Consider the following 19,503-nt stretch of genomic DNA (forward strand, 5'->3'; position numbering starts at 1 on the left):
GACTGGTAAAATTTCCTGTTGTGTTTTTCAACTGGGCGTGCCCTTTGTTTGCAACATGCTGTAGAGACAGAGAGAGAGAGAGATAGCAAAGATAGGAGAGGCAGGGACGTCAACCAGACGAGCGTTTCGTTTGCTACCTTACACTGGGGATGAGGCAAAAGAGGAATAGAACGAACAAAAGAAGAAGTAAGTGATGACTGTGTGTGTAGTGAAGCACCGCGACGCCAAAGTGGAGTTTCATAGCTGGCAATCTGCGTTGATTACATCTGGGAGGACCAAAGGGCCAGTCGTCGTTGTGCGAACAGGAGGCTGCGGCTGAGCTATGGGGCTTACTCGAGACTTGGAAGTTCTGGACTAAGAGCATAGAGCACTTGAACTGCACTTCGCGCGGGCGGAGTATGCAACCTGCTGAAAAGTAAATGAAAGGTTTTTGTGAGGGACCGAAGTATCACAACCACTGGCCAGTCTTCTTCGGACAAGTTATCGGGAGTCGGCGGTGTAGAATGTACCGCGGTGCGCTGTATCCTTTGATGTGACTGTGGCGCCGGCTGTGGCTCCGACTGTGGCATCGTCTGTGGCATCGGTCATTGCACCAACCTAGGCACTAGCTGTGGCTCCAACTGTCTCTCGAGCGGTGCCATCGGCTGGGGCCCCAGCAGTGGCTTCGGCTGTGGCTTCAACTGCGACGGGGGCTGACTCTTTGGAAGCGCGGACGAAGCGTCAGTATTGTGTTGTACGGCGCCACCTTAGACTGGACTCCGGCATGTCCAGGGGGCACAGTCGGAGCACTTGTCGGATGTAGCGCGCTCTTAGCGGATGCATCTGCGTTTTTTGAAGTCCGTCCGTGTCGGGATCGTCGCTTTGAAAGGACCGCAACAGCTTTCTGACGAGACGAAGGGTCTCTTGCCATCTGCTTCAAGACCTCCCTTTCCCTCTTCTTTTTGGGGCTGTCTTTGAGGTAGCGTCCTGAGACCCAGTTCAGTTGGGGCATTTTAGAACCAAAGGCTACACAGGAATCGGCAGTGTGGCGGTGTGTGCAGATTGAGTAAAATTTCGTGTTCTCGCACTCATCGCTCACGTGCCCCAATCTCATGCAGTAGTGGCATTGGAGTGACCTTCGGATAAATGATTGTACGGGGTGTCTAAAGTGTCCCACCTTGACCTGTGAAGGAAGAGACTCGGCCTTGAAAATTACCTTCACACAGCGGGATGCGCCGACTGCAGACACGTGAGTTATGGCAAAGTCATCAACGGCTGGCTTTGCTAGCATGGGGAAGTCAGAGCTGGTAGTGGTGCGTAGTGGTGCTGCTGTCCATAGGAATATACGAGGGGATCTTATTGCCGCCAAGTTCCGTAACTTTGCTCAAAGTTCGCAGCGCACTCTCATGTACACCGTTAATAGCCCAGACATTTTTTTTTTCGTGTGTTGACTCTCACTTGCATCACTTGAGTTGGCGTCACTACATCAAGGAGCACCGAGACAGACTGTCTGTTGAGTGGCCTCAGGTTGTCGCTAGCGAGTTCCGGTACATATAGAATCATATTGACTGAAAAATTACAAGTTGGTCCTGCAGTCGACATGCTTGAATATAGGTAGACCCTTGTGTTTCTTCGTTTCCCCTTACAGCTCCTCACAAGCTGAAAGTCGTCATCTGAGAAGTCGTCACTGCTGAGCGAGTAGACCCTGGTATTATCGCGGTTGGTGTCGCTTTGGAGGTCAGTCCGCTTCCTAGTAGCAGCCACCACTGAAGTCGCAATCTCCAGCAGAGGCGTGGCGGCGTTAATTTGCATCCGCGCCGCACACCATAGCGGCTCCCACATGATGTACGCACACCAGAAGCGCGCACAATATCAAAGGGAGATGTCCATGTAAGGTTCAAACGCAAGGAATTCCGAGCCGGCACGGCAGAGGCCGTTGATGAAGGTAGTAATCACAAGCCGGAAATCACTGCGTCATCGTCCTAATGTGGGCCCGGTTCGTGTGCGCATCTTATTCTGCCGACTACCGTGCAGATTACCGTGACTGCGTAACATCTTAGCGGCTAATAGCAGCGCAGATCACCCTTGATGTCTCAGAGCGACGATCTGCGGCATGACGGCGACAGGTAATCCTTATATCTGGCACTGCTTATACCCATCTGAGTACTCTGGACAAAGTGTTAAGTGATATTTCGCAATTATTAACCACAATATTTTGAACGCTGCCAGACCTGGAGAGACAGCACCGCGTCGTGAAAATGTGGCAATTTCCAGCTGCAGGAAACACGGCAGCATTAGCAAGTGTGATTCGTTGATAACGTGGGAATCTCTAAAAGCTTATTTTTCACTGCGCCACACACATGATTCTACGCACTAGTAAGGTGCGAGGTGATGGTATGCTAAAAACTGATCTCTCGCCTTCTCTACGACGGTTATGCAAAGAAACGGCCAATCCTTAAAGAGAGTATCGTATCTAGGTAACGAACTGGCTGCCAAGCAAAGCCTAAAAACTTACAATAAACTGCGACGTAATGTCTGCTATGCTGCCGGTTGCCGAGGAAACAACTACCTTGTGGCGACACAGCATTATTTTTTTTTAACTCTTCCGTCGTGTGTTTCCTCTCTGGAATCACCTCTACTGCCATCAAAGAATAAGGATAGCGGTGAGGTGGCATAAAAGCTCACCCTAAGTCCGCAGACGTGAAACAATGGATGCCTTTTAAACGAGGGTGTCGACAAAAGAGACACCTAGCGTAAGTGATGTAATCAGCATTGTTTCACGTCTATAGCAGTCTAGCAGTTTATCTCCAACTTCTAGAAAATGGAGACAAGGCTGAAATTCATAGGTTAGATGCAATGTTAAAGACATCAGCAGTGGTCGAACAAGGGAAGTTGCGGTGGCCAATGCTTTGACAGGAGGAGGGCAGCAAGTCATCAAGACAAGGCCCGCTGTCCTAATGCAGGTAGCAAAACATTGTGACCCGATAGCATCAAAAAACCAAGGAAGGAACCAAGGAACCTTTCAGTCACCCTGGTTGGTTGATTGAACTCCTAGAGTAAAGCGTCTACAGCGACACAATTGTAAACGTGCTGTCCTTCTTGCGATTTCACTTCGTCCACGAGCTTTGCGCAACACACAAACGTTTTAAACGCACTACGTTCGGGTGAAATGCTACATGGTGTCACCAGCTGCGTTTACCGCGAAGTATTTACTCGTCAGTAATCCAGGCAGCTGGTGTTGCAGGTATTAGGCGTAAAATAGCAGGAAATAGACCAACAGACTTGGGGTTGTTACAGGCCTAAGGAACTGTACAATATACATATGATACTTTCGATGAAGGAAGAAAATATAAAAAAGATATGCAAGATGCTGTAGACTAAAATACAAGTACAAAACTTTATTAGATCAAGCAGTCTAGCTTACTACTTGTGGCTGCCCCATTTTAAAGGTGCTGTCTATAAAAACAATATGCATCCTCATCTGCTGCACACGTCTTCAGTAATAGTAATCCGTAAACGACAATAAGTTTACGTAGAAGCTAAACATCTTTGAGAAAAAAGCGCTGCTGCTAATACAGGTTACGAATGCTTACTTTCACCGGGTCGTCGTAACGTGAACCGTTGAAGTCCCGGCATCTCTTGAATGCCGTGTAGTGTTCCACAGTGACGCCTTTCTTGGCCGGCAGGTATGGTCGGTAGTGCCGCCCGCTCAGTCCCACCGAGATGGCTAACGTCACATTCAGTCTCAAGTGGCTCACCCGCTCAAGTAGGTTCACACTTGTGCCCTTTCGAAGCACACGGGAAAAAGATAAGGTATCTTAATTTTACCTAGGGAAGCGAAACTGTACGCGGGTGAACAGCACGAATACCTAAGATAAGTAAGTACCAAAGGGCAGCATCAACTATTCTCAGCACACCATACTGCATGCATGAGAACGGTCACACACTTAACCGACACTATACAGTAGACATTATATTAGTCCAAATTCAGTGTTTTGACTGCTACATTATATCAAGAATGTATGTTGTTTGAAAGCCTTAAATGCTGAAATTGTGCAATGCAATATTAAAATTTTAATGTTTTGGCTATGGTTATGTTAGTTGGCTATTCTTTTTTCAAAATTGTAGGTAAATTGTGGTTAATTTGATGCCGCCTGATGCTGTCATGCTGACGTGATGTTAGCAATGTTATGTTACTTCAAACCATGTACGATTGCTGAACGCCAACAGGGGCAGTGGCCTGTGTCAGGCATTGTAAGCTTTTGATTTTCGTCTCTTTTCTATAATATAAACAAGTAAACTTCACAAATGAACTGGTAAGCACTGCGGAGCATAGCCGTCAAATAAAGCACGCTTTGTGGGAGTTCGCCGCCTAAACCCTGAGAAAGACAATGCTGTCAAAATTACCACCGGGAAAGCGTACCGGTAAGTTGGGCGTTGTAGAATGCCCCCTTACGAACGTTAGAAAAAAATATGGTGGACCCTTTTGATACAGCATATCAGGAATGTGCAAGGCCAGCAGGCAGAAGCCTACGAAAGAAACCATAAGTGGGGCCTTAGTTCCTAAACGGCTAGCAAATGTTATTTCTGTTTCCTTCAGGCAGATGTACCACAGGCACTGAAGTGTCGTTGCGAAATATTGGCCACCACGCAAGTGATTGTTTGATCAGGTAGCGCGCACACTGTTACTGTCGCTGCACATAGGTTAAGCTAAGTGGACAGAAGTGCTAAAATGTTCGGCTTACTAAGTGAGGCCCTTGTGAAACAAATGTCCTTGAACATAAGGTAACCCTTCGGCAGCGCACTATATTCGCTCTTAACTTTGTTCTAGATATGTTTAACTTAGGGAACCATATATACGATATATTCCACTTTACCATAAGGTTATACCATAAGTTCCACGTGCCGCACTTGGTGGAACTTATATGGGGACGAGATAGATAGTGCTGTTTGGAGCTACTGAGTCTGCTTGCTTAGGCGTACGTTCGAAGTTCGTGGGAAGAGTATTTCCGGTATGTTCGACGAAGAAGGTTTATAGGTATCGCAATGAGTTTTAAATGCGTCTGATTTCCTCCTTAGGACTTCTTCGCGGGATACATGGATACATTTCAATTCATGACGAACCTCATGAAACGTCAGCAGCACTGTTTGGGCTTAGCAGCTCTATCCCTTTTTTCGTATTGTGAAATCAGTCACCGATCAGTACATTCGTATATATATATATATATATATATATATTGTGACGTAGCAGTTGTCTCTACGTTTATTCCGACTCGAAGATACGGCGAAGCGATCACGCCCACAGCACGGATCACACTAGAGAGCCAGCCCCACAAGCGATGATGAAGAAGAACTCCATATGAGCCCCACATGATGATGATCACGTACAGATGACAAAGAATAGCTTATATCTCGCTACACTAATGTCCCCTAGCGCTAGAGCGGCCATGCTGACCGCAATTCAAAGGGGCGGCGAACGCCTCGTGAAAGGCTTCATACGGGACACGTGGACAACCTCAGCAGCGCGGCAGCGGCGGTCACATGGAACAATAAGTGGTACCACGCGATAGTTAACCGGGGAAGTCTGCTCCAAGACTTTGTAGGGGCCGATGAACCGAAGTTGAAGCTTGTCACAAAAGCCAGGAGTACGAACTGGTGTCCGGAGTAGCACTTCGTCGCCAGGGCGGAAGCACACGACGCGATGAGAGGCGTCGTAAGGCTGCTTGCGGTCCTGTTGCTGTGCTGCGGTGTTGATGCGGGCGAGCTGGCGACAACGCAGAATGCGGGACGCATATTCTTCACAGGAGGATGGACACTGATTGACAGTTGGCGTGAAGAAAGAGACGTCAAGACAGGAACTGGGCGAACGACCATAGACAAGGTAGAATGGCGAGTAACCGGTCGTGCGTTGAACGGCGGTATTATACGCAAAAGTCACGAATGGCAAAATTGCGTCCCAGTTTCTGTGATCCGGTTCGATGTACATGGCTAGCATGTCTGACAGCTTGCGATGAAATCGCTCTGTGAGGCCGTTAGTTTGCGGATGGTAACTGGAGGTAGCCTTGTGGGTGGTTCCGGAGGCTCTGAGTACTTCGTCTACTAGTTCCGAGAGGAATGCTTTTCCACGGTCGCTCAGGAGGACGCGAGGAGCACCGTGGCGCAGTATTAAGGATTGAAGTATGAATGCAGCAACTTCAGAGGCTGAGGCAGAGCTCACACAAGTTGTTTCGGCGTAGAGTGTCAAGTGGTCAACGGCTGTCACAATCCATCGTTTACCGGTGGGAATCACAGGAAGAGGACCATACAGGTCAATGCCAACGATTTCAAATGGTTGCGACGGACAAGGAACCGGTTGCAGTTGTCCGCTGGGAGCTGATATAGGGAGCTTTCGACGCTGACATAGGGCGCAGCAAGCGACATACTTCGCTACACTGGCAGACAATCCAGGCCAGTAGAATCGACCTTTGATGCGGTCATAGGTTTTCTGGAAACCAAGGTGACCAGCAGTCATGTCGTCGTGAGAAGCCTGCAGGACATGAGTACGTAGAGAGCGTGGCAGGACAGGAACCCAGCGCTGACCGTCAGGGTGATAGACATGACGGTACAGGACGCGGTTGTCAATCTTAAGTTGCGTCAGCTGTCGACGAAGGCGGGCGTTAGGTGGGCGCGAAGCTCCTTGAAGGTGGTCTATGATGCGCCGACAGTAAGAGTCCACCAATTGATGAGATTGGAAGAATCCGTTGTAGTGTTTAGGCATCTCGTCTACAGTGGCCAACAAGAAAGCATGTGAAGAGGGGTCATGCGAAAGCTTGTCACGGATGGTAGTTGGAGGTCCATTGCATGGTGTCGTAGGAAGCGGACAGCGAGAAAGCGCGTCTGCATCCTGGTGTTTTTTTCCGCACTTGTAGGTAATAGTAAAGTCGTATTCTTGTAGACGAAGGATCCACCCACCAAGCCGTCCAGACAAGTTTTTCAGCGTCGAAAGCCAGCACAATGCATGATGGTCTGTAACGATGGTGAAATGGCGGCCGTGAAGATAAGGTCGAAACTTCTGTACAGACCAAACGATAGCTAGGCATTCCTGCTCCGTGATGGTGTAATTCCTTTCGGCGTTTGTCAGAACGCGACTTGCGTATGCGACGACCCTCTCCCCTAAAGTGTCGTCTCGCTGTAGGAGAATACCACCAATGCCATGACCACTAGCATCCGTATGCAGGAGGGTAGGAGCAGCTTCATCAAAATGGCGTAGTACTGGTTCCGATGTGAGAGCACGCTTCAGATGGGCGAACGCAGATTCACATTCTGGAGACCACACAAAGGGAACATTAGAACCCAGTAATTTGTGCAGAGGTGACGCTATTGAGGCGAAGCCTCGTATGAATCGGCGAAAATAGGAGGCGAGGCCTAGGAAACTGCGCAAATCTTTGGTCTTTTCGGGACGAGGGAAGTGCTGAACTGCCGAAACCTTGTCAGGATCACGACGAATGCCATCTTTGCTCACAATGTGACCGAGTACCTTAATCGTCTTGCTCGCAAAATGGCATTTCTTGGTGTTTAGCTGAAGTCCAGCGTTGGCAAGGCATGTGAGAACTTCATCCAGACGTTGCAGGTGCTGAGAGAAAGTTGACGAGAAAACAACAATATCATCCGATAGCACAGGCAAGTCTTCCACTTCAGGCCACGAAGAACGGTGTCAATCATGCGCTCGAACGTTGCGGGTGCATTGCAGAGGCCGAATGGCATGACATTAAACTCGTAGAGCCCATCTGGTGTTGAAAACGCTGTTTTCTCTTTATCGTCCTCATGCATAGGTATCTGCCAGTAGCCGGAACGTAGATCGATGCTGGAGAAGTACTCGGCGCCTTGCAGGGAATCCAAGGCATCGTCTATTCGCGGCATAGGGTATACATCCTTGCGTGTGATCTTGTTAAGTGCTCGGTAGTCTACACAAAATCGAACAGAGCCGTCTTTCTTCCGAACCAAAACAACGGGGGAAGACCAAGGGCTAGCAGAAGGGCGTATTATATTCCGTTGGAGCATGTCGGTGACGTTCTCGTCAATGACTTGCCTCTCGGCTAGCGAAACGCGATATGGTATACGGCGCACGATGGATGTACCATCTGTCTCAATCCGATGCGTCGTAATCGAAGTCTTTCCCAACGAAGCTGAATGCACGTCAAACGAAGCTTCATGTTTCCGGAGCAAAGCAAGCAATTGTCGTGACTGCGAAGGTGTCAGGACGGAACTGATGGCAGCTGCAAGAGCTGAAGGAGATGTGGTCCATCCGGTACGAGGAACTTCAGAGGAAGCTGGTTTAAATGAAATAACAGATATAGATTCCGATTCGGTGGCGGAAGCCAATGTAGTGCCTTTAGCGATGAGAATTTTTTCGGATGTCGGGTTTGTAGCGTAGAGAAGTGCAGAGCCATGATCAAACCTAACCAGCCCTGATGCAAAGGTAATCCCTCTTGCGAGACAGCGTGCAGATGGTAATACGAGCACGTCGCCGCAGTCAATCACATCAGACGTGATAGTCACAATGCTTTGATGGCGAGGAGGTAGCGCGGTATCTTCTGCAGCAAGAAAGTGAAGTCGTGCGTCATCTGCATGAAGTGAATATGTCGTGTCGGTCATGTGGAGAGCGCGTTGCCCACAGCAGATGGATGCGGAGGCCGTAGAAAGAAAATCCCATCCCAATATGAGCTGCTGGGCACACGAACTTAGCACTGCAAATTGTACGTAATGCTGAAGTCCATCGATAGAAATACGAGCTGTGCACATGGCGATAGGTCGAATGGCAGCCCCTTGAGCAGCGAGTAGCGTAGGTCCATCATAGGGGGTCGTAACTTTCCGAAGTCGCGAACACAATTCCCAGTGAATGACTGAAACACTAGCACCAGTGTCTATTAAAGCGTCTACTTGTACACCTTCTATTACAACCAATGTCACATTGCACGGACGCGATGGAGGAATTCCTGTCCTGTCGTTCGATGCAGCTTTTCCTCCAAAAGCTGCATACTTTAGTTTTCCGGACGACGATCGGCGAATTGAGAAGCAGGTCTCAGTGGGGACGTAGAGCGGCGAAGGGGGGACGGCGAGCGGCGTCTCGCAGGACGGTAAGCCGTCTCGGATGCTACAGTAGGCGATGGAGAGCGTCCGCGCGGTGGACCATAAGGACGGCGTTGGTCATGGAAGCTCCCTATTCGTTGAAAAGTAGCTCCGGGCGAAAAGTCATCCCGTTCGTATACGTCATATCCGCGACGCTCGTCTTGCTGGCGCTTGCGGCAAAAACGTGCTATGTGGCCACGATAGCCGCAGTAGTAGCAGATGGGACGAGGAGGACGCCACTGCGGATAGCTGGTTTGGGTAGGTGCGCTGGTAGTCATGGACGCGATGGGGACCGGTGTTGGTTTTGGAGGCATCGGTGGAACGATGACTGGAGTAGCTGCGGCTACTTGTGCGGACGTGGATGGGGCCCTAGGGGTTAGAGGGTCCGTGTACGCAGCACCAGCCATGGACGCCAATTCTTCCTTGATAACGTCTCGCAGATTGGTATCGGAGGCATGACAAGGCATAGGCCCTGCGGCTAAGCCAAGATACTGGAGCTCTTCTCGTATTATTGCGCGTATCATTGCTCGTAAAGTAGGGTCGTCGGCAGTAGTGTTCGCAGTGGTGTCTGGCTGCAACCGTACTGATTCGAGTTCGTCAAGGCGCTGGCAAGTAGCGACGATATCAGCAACGGTAGCGGGGTTCTGGATGGCTAAAGCATTGAAAGCAATAGCTCCGATGCCTTTGAGGGTGTGGCGAACTCTGTCTGATTCGGTCATAGCCGGGTTCACACGTCGACAAAGAGCAAGCACATCCTCGATGTACGACGTATAAGATTCACCGGTTTGTTGCTTGCGAGTGTCGAGCGTCTTTTTTGCGAGGGCGGAACGAACAGCCGGTGGGCCGAAGATTTGGCGGAGCTGCTGTTTAAAAGCACCCCAGTTCGTGAAATCAACCTCATGGTTGAAAAACCAAGTCTTCGCTACTCCGGTCAGATAAAAGGCGACGTGACGTAGCTTGCACGCATCGTCCCAACGGTTAGCCGAACTCACTCGGTCGTAGTCGTCCAGCCAATCCTCTACGTCTTCCCCGCGAAGTCCAGCAAACAGATGGGGATCACGGTGGTGTCCACTGACAACCCAATACGGGGAGGCTGGGGTAGGCGAGGCCGAGATGGTGGAAGTAGAAGTGCCTGTTGGCTCGTCCTGCGACATGGTGGCGGACAGCTGGCACAATCGGCGACCCGATCAAAGCTCCAGGAGGTTGAGCGGGGAGTCAGAGGACGGAGGACCGAAACGCACACTCCACCACTTGTGACGTAGCAGTTGTCACTACGTTTATTCCGACTCGAAGATACGGCGAAGCGATCACGCCCACAGCACGGATCACACTCGAGAGCCAGCCCCACAAGCGATGATGAAGAAGAACCCCATATGAGCCCCACATGATGATTATCATGTACAGATGACAAAGAATAGCTTATATCTCGCTACAATATATATAATTTAGCCTTGAATATTTATTTAATTAGAGAAACTATAAGAATGACGCCCTTTGTCGTAGGATTAGCGAAAGTGATTAATTCGGTCTGCCTTCTCAGAATGCAAATTGTACATTTTGGTTTTATTTTCTTGCGATCACCAATATTAAGAAACATCACTCAGTTTGCCATGTGTCTTATTGTATGTATGTATGTATGTATGTATGTATGTATGTATGTATGTATGTATGTATGTATGTATGTATGTATGTATGTATGTATGTATGTATGTATGTATGTATGTATGTATGTATGTATGTATGTATGTATGTATGTATGTATGTATGTATGTATGTATGTATGTATGTAAGCGTCCAACCTCTTTCACATCAATTTCGGCCTCTAGATAGTCACATTCGAGTGGCCGGATTATTTAGCTGGTCTTTTGATAGAACCGAGTTCGGAACAAGTCATCTGATTAAGTTGGCCTCTCGGTGTATACTGCTGCTCAATGAACCTACTTCAGGTCATCTTGGGTGGGACTTGTCGGGCATTACATGTCTGCCACTTTTCAATGATACTTTCGCGTCAAATTGGGCCCCTGAGTATGTGCGATTTGGTATGTGCCCCTGATAAATTTACCTTCTTGACAGCAATTTAGGCCGTAGGGCAAGTGCCGCTGGAAATATGCCGCGTTTCGTATTTGACAACATATAGAAGCTACAATAGGGGCGAAATGCTAAAAACACCCGTGTGCTCATGTGAAAGAACTCTCACGTGGTCGAAATTTCCAGAGTCCCCCACTACGGCGTGCCTCATAATTAGAAAATAATTGTGGCACGTAAACCCCATTGAAAAAATCTATGAGAATTTCACGAGAACTTCTGTACGCTATTATTGCTCCATAGACTCAACGAAGTCGTATGTCACATGTGTACGAGTGGACATCGTCACTGAACGAGATCGTTCTCGTGTGGGTATATTGAACGAGATTATTCTCGCATGGCTATGCTTGACGAGATAGTTCTCGCACGGCTATGCTCAACGATATTGTTGTCGTTTGTGTATGCTACATGAAAATGTTCTCGTTCAGCTATGCAATATGACACCATTCTTGTTTAGCTGCATTCTACGAGTGTTCTCATTTGTGTTGAATAAGTTCTTTTGTTCATCCAATATTTTTGGGGATGTTCCACACAGTAACATCATCTGCCAAAATTACAGCGAGTTAATTTCGATCATGTGAGTCAGTCGATGTGCCAGCTTGGAGACAAAAGGACACTTTTTAGCGCACACAATTAACACAAACCATCTTTATTTCGCATTCCGAAGCATGGTGGCCAGGTGCTCGCTCAGGTCCTTCAGCCTCCTTGCGTCTGTATTCACAGTGCTCGGCGTTTTTGACACAAAGTGCTCGTATGCCTCTGCACAAAAATGTAAACAAAGCAAGAGGCCCTGTTAGATTCCAACAAGCCATTGGAACTGACATGCACAATAGGTGGCTCCACTGCATAACTGATATTGTGTGTAAAGCGTGAACATCTCACTGAGAAACAGGAAAAAGAGAACACGGAGGCTTAAGAGTTTTCTACCTAGGTAACTTGATATTTCAACATTAACCACAGCAGTTGAAAGCAAGTGCTCGTTCTCGCATTGTCTTGTTCCCATCTCTGTTACATGTTCGTGTGTTACAAGCAATATAAATGGCTGCAGAATTACAATACAAGACCACAGAAATAGTCTAATACTTTTCCACAAGTATTTTACAATAAATGAACAAGTATAACCAGCTCATGCAAGTGAATACACAGATTGCGCAGCTTTTTGCTACTGCACTGTGGAATATGCAGATGGAAAACATTGCATAGATGCCAGTGCAGAATTGTTTGTAGGAAAGATTAATGCACCTTTAATACCACTATAGAAACTAAATGATAGTTTTTGTGGGCGAGCTAGAGCACATCACTAAATATAGGCATACAGCTACTACAGCTATGCATGCCCCTGATGTGTAGATGTAAACTGTGTCGGCCCATGTGAGAGATCACCTCAATACAACCCGATCTTACCGACATATTCGTGCGGAAAAAGCACTGCGTGATAGGCATTACTCTTTTAACTTCGAAACACTTTGCAATCCTTATGAAAACATAAGCTAGCAGGACAGGGTCTACTTACTTAGATATGCACCAAATTTTTGCGGTGTCAGCGCTGGCTTGGCCTCGCCCCCTTCCTTTAACTTTCGCATACATACTTTGCTCGTAACACTCCTGTTGATTAATTAACGTGCCTGCCACAAACATCGGGCAATCTCCCTGGCAAACGTGATGTCCGTTTTGGCTTGGTTTACACACGTCCACCTATTAGCACAAATAAATAACCCACTTCAAATGTGAAACTAAGAAAGATAAAAATTGCAAGAGATTAGTTACTCAAATACAAAAATAGCATATGTGCTCTCAGAAAAAGCATCTTTTCCTTAAATATAGGATAAAAAAGGTTACAGATAATAAGGAAAAGTAGGTTGTCAGACACAGTGATGGCACTCAAGGATAAAACTAAGATATATGCAAAAGGTTCAAAGTTTACGTCCTGGCTGTAGAAAGCCCTAGTCAATGAATCTTCACTGATAATGGCCCAGGGAAAATTCTAGCTCAGAAGATTCACCATATTTAATCGCACAGTCAGCGGCAAGCATCTTTTCTACGGGATATACTAGATTTTCTTTAGACTTGAGAAAAAGTTTAGGGAAGCAGATGGAAACAGTAAAAAACCACAGTAAAACTTCTTGCATCATTAAGGAGCGGCTTTGTCCCAAAGCTAGCAATGTTACCCTTGAGGCTGAAAAAGTTCTTGCAGTAACCCAGTGAGCTCAAATTACACATGCGGTGAAAGAAGGGGTGTATACAATAAAAGCTCATTCATTTAAATTTCCCAGGACTGGGACAAAATTCTGAATTAATGCAATGTTGAATTATTAAGGGTATGAAAATAAAAAAAAAACAAATGTTCACACAAACACGCATTTTGGCGTTCCTGTAGTTCACCCTGATGACAAGGCAGTGTTGACTCGCTATCATTTCAATTGGACCCTGGTATTGGTTTTGCTCTTTTGCATTGCACAATGGTCACACACCTTGCTCAGAGCACGAGAGTCATTAGGCAACACCTAATGTCACGGGCAGCGCTGAACCAAGTGAATAGAAACACTCATCCTTTGGAGTAAAAAAAAAAATGTCTTACAATGCAGAAAGGGCACAGGTCTTCAACTGGTTTCATAGCATTGAAAAAAAGCTCTTAAATGTTACGCAATAACATGAGCAACTGTTCAACACACGGTACTTGCGCCAGACCACATTCCACACACATGTAGGATACAATCGTTAGCATCGGCTTTTCTTAATTGGGTAGCGCAAAAGATGCAGGACTGAAACTATTATCAGATACCATTTATGCCACGAACTTCCTGCCCCCCGACATTCTGCCTTATTATATTATTTATATTTTCCAAGGACGTAGGCTGCCAGTACCTTATGTGATAGTAACAGAGACGCAATGTAAACGCACCTGTCTGCTATGTACTGAATATGAACAGCTTCTATTACATCACATTTCAGCTGCTGTCTGGACCTGCCACCGATACTGCACTGGTCAAACAAAGGTGCAACGACACTTTCTACAATGGCTTTTCGTACTATAGCGTCAGCTTTTTAGGGCTAATTTTAGCCACCCCCAGGTATCTTGGAGCAGTTGCATCACAGTGACGACGGCTCAGACAAGGATCCGTTTGAACAAGCTTAATCTTCCTCTTTCTCTTATGTAAACCTCCCCTTACTTTACTAATTATGTCGCACAGCAACACAGTTGTTATATGCCACCTCTTTAAAAATGCCTAATTTATTGTACAGGCAGAAATAGGTTCGCTAACCGAGCAATACTCAATTTACATTAAAAATAATATCTTAATACTGAAGTAGTGCAACCACTACAGCTACCAAACTGGTTGTTTGCTGGTGTAAAATTTTAAGTAGCTTACAGGCTAATGTAAAAACTACAATATTTTTATCGTCATATCAGCATTCATAGTAGCTATGCCACGTGTCGCATTCGAAGTTGTGCGAGCAACATGCATTGCCGATTTATCTGTTCTTGCCCTTTCGCTTCTCACTTGATATTACTGGGCAAGCAGTCAAACTGGATAGTTGTTAGACTCTGGCTCTCACCTCCTTACCTTCCTTATGAATTGTGCGTTAAATGAGGCTTTTTTCTTGGTGAAAGAGTCTAAACTAGCTCCTTGGTACTTTGAATTTAAGGAGTGTAAGCATCCTCTGAAAACATGTACATGAGGAACACTGCAGCAATAGCAGTTTAAAGAACAAGAGTGTATTTATCACCAAGGCCAACCCTTGTGTCTTCTTCAATATTTATCAAAAGTCAAACTCAAAACTGATACTGAGGTGCAAGGTGTCTATATCATATTACCGTGTGAAAGTACAGTCGTGCCTGGATGTTGTGGGACCAACTCGGACATGGAGATCAGCACTGATCAGCATCACTGCGGTATGCTTACAGCTTTTCTGCAGGCCTAGCCACACCTGCATTAAAACAAGTGAGCTTGGCGCGACAAGAGTATTGTATTTACTCGCACTATGATCGCACTCTTTTGTAAAAAAGTGGTCGCAAATTCAGGTGTGTGATCATTACGCCGGTTAAATTTCCCGCAAAAAGAATTTTTTTGCATCCCACGTTTGCTGCGGGATGGCAACAGGTCAACAAATAGGTGGCTGCCACTGTATGTAGTGTGAGACACCAAAACAAAAATGGCGGCCGGCGCAGAAATCTGAACACACCAAATGCGCCCAACGCGATTCTTTTTTCTCGTGAGTACATCACGTGCATTGAAACAGTTTCTTCCGTATCAGTAATGAACAGTATCGTTAGTATCGCTAAGTTTGTGGCAACACCGTAGCCACGTCCACTATGAGGGGGGAGAAACAGACGGGCGCGCTTAGCTGCCAGTGACATAGAAAGACACGGCGGGCATGCTGCGGAAACTGCGGCATTTGCCTTCACTGCTGTCCTAATACAGCACGCTTCCGCTAAGGGTGGGCGAATATCTTAGCTGTGTTACAAGTGTCGGCGTATGAATAAGGTACACTTCTAACGTATAGGTGTAAATGTGACTGCTATTGTTGCCGCTCGCGATTTGTTGCGTGCCCACGAGTGCAGATGAGAAGAATCGAAAGGCGCCTGTTTTGTTGTTGTTGACCACAACCATTACAAAGCCTACGCATAATAAAGGCAATTTTGGTTGTAGTTTGTTTGTCATGGGAGTGCGGAAAGTGATGAAAGGAATGTAATCAGGCATCTGCTTAAGAATGTTTGGTGCATGCAGACCGCTTGGTTTGTCTTGAAGAGTTGTTCGTGTAGCATTCGACAGATAGTAAGCGCGATCATTATTAGCTAGACTTGGTACATGACATATCGCTGCGGCAAGTCCGGGGTGCGATCATTACATAGGAATTAAAAAAATCGAATTTGGACGATAAAATTCAGGGCTGCGATCATTATGTGATTAAATACGGTAAATGTAAACAGTGACACTGTGAACAAAACAATACTTATTAGGTATAAATAGAAATGAAATTCTGATATTTGCCCATAGAAAGCTTTAAGTAACAAAGCCTGCAAGGCAAGAAAAATGCACTGTATGCGCCATCTGTACAAGAACAATAATCGAAGGTCCCTTTATTTTTTTTAGTTCTTTCTCCTCGTCATGCATAGATGGCAGTCAGGTTAAATAAAGTGGACCAGATTACCACATAGTGTAAGCAAAGGTGGTCACTTTATGGGCCTATTATGACACCATAGCACGACATGCATCCCTACAGTCGTTTTAATGTGTTCTGTAATGCTGGCCACCATGTTGGCACTACAGTGTCAAAGCATCCATAACCGTAACAGCGTTACCCAGTAGGGATGACCAATAAGTATTCACAGCAGCACAACTCAGCATAATTATCAGGAGGCTGTCGTTACACTTTTACAACTCTCCTCTTATGGCTTCACCCCAATTTTCGTCAATACAAGCTTCAAGCATCTGCACAAGCTGAATGCACGAGGGTACCATAAAAAAACACCACATCTTCCTACCCAATTCCTGTTTAATATAAGACTGACAAGTTCAATATCATGTGTAGAACAAACCAAATTATTCTGGAATCAAGTAATCTTCCACTACCTGTGAAAAAAAAAAAGCATGCAAGAAAGAGTACATAGAGCACAGGGGTGTTGATGGATATTAAATACCACTGTCGTGCAGTAGACACTACGTCGGCAAAACAGGCCAATGAATAAATGACTGGATTTGCAAACATGTCAACTGAATGCCCAGGTCATTTGGTGGTCACTTGGTAGTAAAAAGCTCACTTGCATTATATTGTTTGAAAACTGCAACTGTAACAATGTGTTACGAGCATAGGGCTGGCAAGATTTGTGAGCCTTTCCTTATATGTGTGACAGGGAATCTGCGAGTTGGCTCCCCCTCCAGTGAATTATCACATAGGAAGACTGCTTGCATTTATCTGTTCTCGCACTTTCACCTCTCGCTTTATATTGCTGTGCAAGCAGTAAAATTGGCTGGTTGTTAGACTGTTATGTCCTGTCACCTCCTCACCTTTCTTATGAATTGTGCATTAAATAAGGCTTTTTTCTTGGTGAAAGAGTGCTACTTTAAGGAATAAACAAGTTCCATGGCAGTTTGAATTTAAGCATCCTCTGAAAACATGTACATGAGGAACACTGCAAGAAGAACGCTTTAAAAAAAGAACACGAGTGTATCAGTATCTCAAAACTGATATTGAGATGCAAGGTGTCTATATCATATTACCTTGTCAATGAAGCAAAGCACAGTGGTGCCTGGATGTTGTGGGACCAACTCAGACGTAGAGATCAGCACTGATCAGCAACACAGCAGTCTGCTTACACTCTTTCTGCAGGCCCAGCCACATCTGCATCAAATCAAGTGAGCTTAGTCTCACAAGAGTATAATATAAAAAGTGACACTGTGAACAAAGTAATTCATATTAGGCATAAATAGGAATGAAATGCTGATATTCGCCCATAGAAAGCTTTGAGTTAACAAAGCCTGCAACATTAGAAAAGTGCAATGTATGAGCCATCTGTGCAAAAACATTAATCGAAGGTCCCCTTTTTCGCTTCTGTCCTCCTCCTCGTGCATAGATGGCAGACACGTTAAGTAAACTGGACCAGACTGCCACGTAGCGTAAGCAAAGGTGGTCACTTCTTCGGGGAGCAGCCTATAGGCTGCTCCTTGAAAGAGTATTAGAAAATGCTAATAATGCATATATGCATTATTCACAAGAGGCCTTGTTTCTCTGAGAATGCCACAGCCAATCACATATTTGAAATTGACCATTTTAAAATGCATGCAAAGTACAGCATGGCTTTGAGGGTACCCCAAACTATTGAAATTCACATCAGCCAAGTTCAGGAGACAACAACATAATCATGCCTCTAGACGTTGTGCATATTATTACAAGTTGACAGAATAATGAGGAAGAGAAGGTGAGGGAGATGGTGCCACTACAGCATAGTTCAAACTCTATCCCACATCATGTGCAGAAGGGCAAAGAATTCCCAGCTTTCGGTTATACTCTTCCCTGTGACCACTGCACCAGGTTGACTGACATGCGTAACAAGGAGTTTCTGATACCACGTTACTACATCCGGCAACTGATGTGGTATCAGAGATCAGCTTCAAGCTTGACACTAAGCTATACTAGGGACACATAATGAACTGGCTACATTTAAATCTAAAGCAAAAGTGTTGAACATTGTTTGCCAAATCTCTCAGCCTGTGCACTTAATATTTCGCAAAAATTCTAGACAGAAATCCGGTGTTCGAAAGACAGCACGCACTTTCCTAAGACTTTCTCTCAGCACCCATATTTTTCTATTCATACATTATTACCCATTATTTACCTTGCCACGCTGTACACAAGCAGCACACTTGGAAAAGCATAAAATAACATTTTTTAGGTCAGTGAGTTTTTATAAGTGCTTTTGTTGCTGCAAATTGATCCTGCTTCTGGAACGTACCTTAATAAACTTACCTAAAGCAAGTGCCCCTCTGGTATTTTCGTTAGGAATTTTTTATTGCTAGCAATTAAGAAAGCAGCATAAGCGCCATGACTATGCATTTACGTGCATTTTCGCAATCCTATGCCACCCCATTTCTCAACAGCTTTAGAACATCTTCACTGATAGAACTCCATTCTAATTACTTAATCGAACATTAGTAAAATTGTAGAATAGCAAGAATTAAGAAATTGCATGAGTGACTCAGGAAAGTTGGTAGGTACCAAATACACGAACAGAACCCAGAACACATGAATGGCTGTGACCGTTTTGTACGTACCTTGTCAAAGCAGGCAAATCAGATCCTTTGTCGTGCAGTTCAGGCTGCATAGTGGCGCAGACTCCTATGTGGTGCAGAGATGCCTCCGTCTCAGGAAATTGTGACATCCCTAAACAATAAATGTTCAGCTCATTGTAATCACTGCTGAAACTGCAAACTTGTGATTTAACAACATTGCGTCCAATTGTGAAAAGCTCTCGTACAGCCAGCTACATGCAGCTGCATCCGCTTAGACAAATTAAATATTTCATTCTTACATCACAGGCGCTTATTCCACGTGTCAAAAGCACGAAAACAAACAGAACACTAAACACAAGAAATAGAGGTTGCCATAGCGACAGTCTATAAGCATCAAAGTTTGCATACAAGCTAAAATCTTCTCACGAGCAAGATCATTTGGATGCCGTCACGCGTTGACGTTAGCTGTGAAAACATTTGCACAACACATCAACGTACTTCTAGAATTGCCTGTACGATTTCTTGCTGAGAAATTACGTACAGAAGCAGGGACTTCCTCTGCTTGAATTTTTATACTCGTTCAGACCAAGTAGTGCCC

General features: G+C 45.7%; 1 protein-coding gene across 2 annotated transcripts in view; it reads right to left on the reverse strand.

The window, feature by feature from the left end:
- The window catches only part of LOC135908027 (uncharacterized), a 183,162-nt gene that overhangs the window by 12,187 nt on the left and 151,472 nt on the right, over positions 1-19,503 (reverse strand). For both annotated transcript variants that reach the window (XM_065439792.1, XM_065439793.1), the window contains exon 7: positions 3,573-3,764. In XM_065439792.1, the coding sequence (XP_065295864.1) occupies positions 3,573-3,764 (192 nt within the window). The remainder of the gene's footprint in view (positions 1-3,572; positions 3,765-19,503) is intronic.

The sequence above is a fragment of the Dermacentor albipictus genome, chromosome 10 (genome assembly GCF_038994185.2).
Source record: "Dermacentor albipictus isolate Rhodes 1998 colony chromosome 10, USDA_Dalb.pri_finalv2, whole genome shotgun sequence".
Lineage (NCBI taxonomy): Eukaryota > Metazoa > Arthropoda > Arachnida > Ixodida > Ixodidae > Dermacentor > Dermacentor albipictus.